The sequence below is a fragment of the Oncorhynchus tshawytscha genome, linkage group LG05 (assembly GCF_018296145.1).
Source record: "Oncorhynchus tshawytscha isolate Ot180627B linkage group LG05, Otsh_v2.0, whole genome shotgun sequence".
Classification (NCBI taxonomy): Eukaryota; Metazoa; Chordata; class Actinopteri; order Salmoniformes; family Salmonidae; genus Oncorhynchus; species Oncorhynchus tshawytscha.
The window spans coordinates 12,738,480-12,743,616 of record NC_056433.1 but is presented as its reverse complement, the minus strand read 5'-3'; the positions used below and the strand labels follow the sequence as shown (position 1 = coordinate 12,743,616).

The following is a 5,137-nucleotide window of genomic DNA, read 5'->3' as shown; positions in this document are numbered from 1 at the left end:
TTGCTGGTGTTTTCAGATCCAATGGGGAATCCACAGAATCCCTGTGGGATGCAGAAACTGGCAACATCTGTGCAACATCTCTGGAAAACTTCCACATTATTTCCAGGATTATCTGCTTCGATAACTGAGACACCAGACCAGCTCGGTGGCAGAGACAAGCTAGCTGCAATCCGATCAGTGTGGGACAAGTGGGTGGACGCTTCCCCTGTTTTACAACCCTGGGCCCAACGTTACTGTTGATGAGCAGCTTATGTCATTTAGGGGCCGCTGCCCCTTCAGGCAGTACATACCGTATAAACCCGCAAAATATGGAATCAAGATCTGGGCTGCCTGTGATGCTGCTTCATCATATGCGTGGAACTGTATTCGGGGAAGCCAGATGGAGGAGCCTCTGAGAAGAACCAAGGGATGTGGGTTGTGCTGACCAACTGGCAGGTGTCTTCACCGACATTTTCATCATGTCCCTGATTGAGTCTGTAATACCAATATGTTTCAAGCAGACCACAATAGTCCTTGTGCCCAAGAACATGAAGGCAACCTGCCTAAATGACTACAGACCCGTAGCACTCACGTCCATAGCCATGAAGTGTTTTGAAAGGCTGGTAAGGGCTCACATCAACACCATTATCCCAGAAACCCTAGACACACTCCAATTTACATACTGCCCAAACAGATCCCCAGATGATGCACTCCACACTGCCCTTTCCCACCTGGACAAAAGGAACACCTAGGTGAGAATGCTGTTCATTGACTACAGCTCAGCGTTCAACACCATAGTACCCTCAAAGCTCATCACTAAGCTAAGGATCCTGGGACTAAACACCTCCCTCTGCAACTGGATCCTGGACTTCCTGACGGGCCACCTCCAGGTGGTGAGGGTAGGCAACAACACATATGCCAGGCTGATCCTCAACACTGGAGCCCCACAGGGTTGTGTGCTCAGTCCCCTCCTGTACTCCCTGTTCTCCCACGACTGCATGGCCAGGCACGACTCCAACACCATCATTAAGTTTCCAGACGACACAGTGGTAGGCCTGATCACCGACAATGATGAGACAGCCTACAGGGAGGAGGTCAGAGACCTGGCTGGGTGGTGCCAGAATAACAACCTATCCCTTAACTTAACCAAGACTAAGGAGATGATTGTGGACTACAGGAAAAGGAGGACCTAGCACACTCCCATTCTCATTGACAAGGCTAGTTATGAAGAGGGCACGACATAGCCTATTCCCCCTCAGGAAACTAAAAGGATTTGGCATGGGTCCTGAGATCCTCAAAAGGTTCTACAGCTGCAACATCGAGAGCATCACTGCCTGGTACGGCAATTGCTCGGCCTCTGACCGCAAGGCACTACAGAGGGTATTGCGTAAGGCCCAGTACATCACTGGGGCTAAGCTGCCTGCCATCCAGGACCTCTACACCAGGTGGTGTCAGAGGAAGGCCCTAAAAATGGTTAAAGACCCCAGCCACCCCCAGTCATAGACTGTTCTCTCTACTACCACATGGCAAGTGGTACCTGAGTGCCAAGTCTAGGACAAAAAGGCTTCTCAACAGTTTTTACCCCCAAGCCATAAGACTCCTGAACAGGTAATCAAATGGCTACCCAGACTATTTGCATGGTATGCCCCCCTAACCCCTCTTTTACGCTGCTACTACTCTCTGTTTATCTTATATGCATAGTCACTTTAACTATACATTCATGTACACACTACATTAATTGGCCCGACCAACCAGTGCTCCCGCACATTGGCGAACCGGGCTATATGCATTGTGTCCCTCCACCCACCACCCCCTCTTTTACATTACTGTTACTCTCTGTTCATCATATATGCATAGTCACTTTAACCATATCTACATGTACATACTACCTCAATCAGCCTGACTAACCGGTGTCTGTATGTAGCCTCGCTACTTTTATAGCCTCACTACTGTATATAGCCTGTGTTTTTACTGTTGTTTTATTTATTTTATTATATATTCTTCACCTAATACCTTTTTTGCACGATTGGTTAGAGCCTGTAAGTAAGCATTTCACTGTAAGGTTGCATTCAGCGCACGTGACAAATAAACTTTATTTGATACACGGAACAGGCCTATCAATTTCTCTAAATTTGTGTTCATGGCCGACACACCCCTAGTGTCCTACGAGTCAAAGAAAGGTAAAATGTGGTACTCCTGAATACGCTGCATAGGGATGGGAGAATCTGTGTCCAGGAATATCACAAAACAGGAATCATAATGGATTACAATGCCACAAAAGGAGGGGTGGACAATTTAGACAAGCTGGTGACTGGCTACAGCTGCAAAATAAGAACCCTACGCTGGCCACTTGTGATATTCAACTTCTTGGACATCTCTGCGTACATCACATTTGTCATCTGGATGTCGTTGAACCCAGATTGGAACAGAGGGAAGGTCCAGAGGAGACCGCTCTTTCTCGAGGAGCTGGGCATGGCATCGGTAAGAACCTGAAATCTAGAGGTGGCAACATATCCCAAGGACCCCAGCTTCTGCAGCCACCGTGAGGAGTATTCAGGAGGATGCTGGTGCCCCATCTGCCCGACCCACAACTACAATGCCGGAAGTGTGAGTGATGTTCTTGCATGTGTGTGTCTGACTCTCCTACCTTGGCCTGCTGTAACTATATATGTGAGTGAGATGTTAAAATTCCTGAACTAAGTGTTTTCATCATTCTAGATTGCACCTGGTAGCAACAAAAAGTGCTATGATGTGTGTGGACCCAATGAGGACAGGAAGACGATACACATGCAACAAGTGCAAGAAATACATTTGCAACACACACAGTAAAACTGTCCCTCATGTGGTGTCTACACCGGCCTTAATGTGTGTTCAATTGGACTCATTTATAATTTCCATAAAATACTGTATGTAAAATGTGTCCTTCCAATTTGTTCAGTTCAAAGATCAAGATAAACATGATTTATTCCACCCATGTTCTGATTATAAATGATTTGTTTACAAAAATCACATTTTATATATATTCTTTTTTAAATAGTGCTTTTATTGGTAAATGTGATCTAGCAGCGAGCGGTAAATGGCAAATATTAACCATGTATGCAGTCTATATTGCTTGCAATTTATGTCAACATCTACAGTAAGTATTTTTTACATAAATTGTTATGCTGTATCATTTTAAAGACACAATAATGTTGTGGGTCCATCAGACCCACGAACATTGGGTGAATAACAGAAACATTGTACACCACCCAAGGGTTAAAAAAACATGTGCTGTATACATTACAGCATTATTATCTTAATTAGTATGAGGGCAACAGAGGTTGTTCATGGTTGTCAAATATTGGAGGTAAATTCTTTGATAAGGATGGGTATGTTGTGAATCTACACTTTATATTTACCATAATCTAATAATTGATCTTATCCCAAAAAACATAAGCAACATCATACATGGACACATTTTTGTGCCAATACAAGTTGAAGACATACTGGCAATTACTTTGTTGAGATTTTTTGTCATTAGAGTGTAGCTATGGGGAAAACCTAATACATTCTCAATATCCCCTATTGATCTTGTGCTCTTGGTCAAACAGTGTTTGCTGTAAGCTCACTTTGGCATCTTCAAAGTTAGGGTTGAGTTCTAGAGCCCTCTTGAAGTCCATCTCTGCATCTTGGAAAAAACCTGCAAAAAAAGGTAAAACAACATTTATCCATTCAATTCACCAGGGATGTATTCATTACTGAAACTGTTTAAGAACCAAATGGAACAAAATGAGGGAGCACCTGCATTTGTCAAATATAAACTCTTGTTTGATTATTCCGTTTGTAGTCAAGTTTCCACAAAACGTTTTGCAACAGAATATGCTTAATGATTACCCCAGCCTACAAGAAACATTTCACATAAGGAAAACCAGCAAGACTGCCTTGCCAGCACAAGTTTGTTCAAATGGATGAAATAACCCCACCTAGTGACTAAAATTGGGACTGCAATACCTTTTTTCACCATTGGAATTCAGAATCTCGTCTGTTGTGGCCACTTCATTACACGACATTTCATTACCTAATCTATAATGTATTAGTCCTCGGTTGTAGAATGATACTTCAAACTGGCAGTTGGCCTCAATTGCAGAAGTGTAGTCCTCCATTGCCTCACGAAAATCCACCCTGAAGTACTTTATCTGCCCACGGTTGTTGTGAGCAGTAGCAAGGTCACTGGCATCACAATTTCTGAAATACACCACGGTAAAAGAGGATGTTAACATTTAACGTTAGCTAGCTACTGTATTCAACATAGCTAAATCAGCACGGAATTCACACATGATCTCAATCACAACGTGTTTTTGTGTTACCTTGTTTTCCAGCATGATGCGAGGAACTTTGTATATAGTTCTTCTGCCTGCTTGAAATTCCGTTTTTTAAACTCAACATTGGCGCGTTCAAGAGTTTGACATCTGTCTTGTTCCATTTAATGCATAAAATGTTTGGATGGAAATCTGTTTTCCGCTTCAGAAACTCTTACCGGAAATGAGTATATTTGTGGACAAATACACTAACACGCTTAGTGCGTGTTGACGCCAGGGGGAACGTAGCATGTATGGTTATTTAAAATATTTATTGATCTAACATTATATTACTAAATAAACACCATATTTATTGTACATACCTGCTCAATAGATTAGCTATTTAAATATAATCCAAATGTTCACCTTTCTTGTAAAAACAGGTGGCAGAGTTGACCACATTATTAGTTGATTATGTGTCCATATTATGATTTTCTTGTGATTTGTCTATCCCCTTAATTTGTGTATTTTTTTAATCTTCGATTTTTTTGTACTTTGCTGAGTAATGCACATGTCTTATACATAAGCAGTTAATTAATGTGATATAGAGCTCGCCTGCTTGCAGTCCTAAAACCCGGAAATGAGTGACTTCCGGTTCGTTCCGCCAGCCATATGGGAAAATGGAGAAAATCTTTTGTGTTTTTTTATGGCGAACTACAACCTAAAAAGGTGGGTTTATGCCACCAACTGGACGGATTTATTTTTTTAAATAAGTAAAAATTAAGTCCATACATGATAGTTTTCCTTAATTTAATCCACCCAAATAAAAATAGTACATTGACAAAAACTCCCACTTCTTCCATCAATCCTCCATATTTCCC

At 42.1% G+C, this 5,137-nt stretch overlaps 1 protein-coding gene across 1 annotated transcript; it reads right to left on the bottom strand.

The window, feature by feature from the left end:
* Positions 1-3,001: 3,001 nt before the first annotated feature.
* ttc32 (tetratricopeptide repeat domain 32) lies at positions 3,002-4,899 on the bottom strand. Its single transcript, XM_024422648.2, has 3 exons — positions 4,326-4,899; positions 4,037-4,203; positions 3,002-3,658 (listed from the first exon to the last, which is right to left on the bottom strand). The coding sequence occupies exons 1-3, from the start codon at positions 4,439-4,441 to the stop codon at positions 3,531-3,533; spliced, it is 411 nt and encodes a 136-aa protein (XP_024278416.1). The 5' UTR covers positions 4,442-4,899; the 3' UTR covers positions 3,002-3,530.
* Between the last annotated feature and the right edge of the window lie 238 nt (positions 4,900-5,137).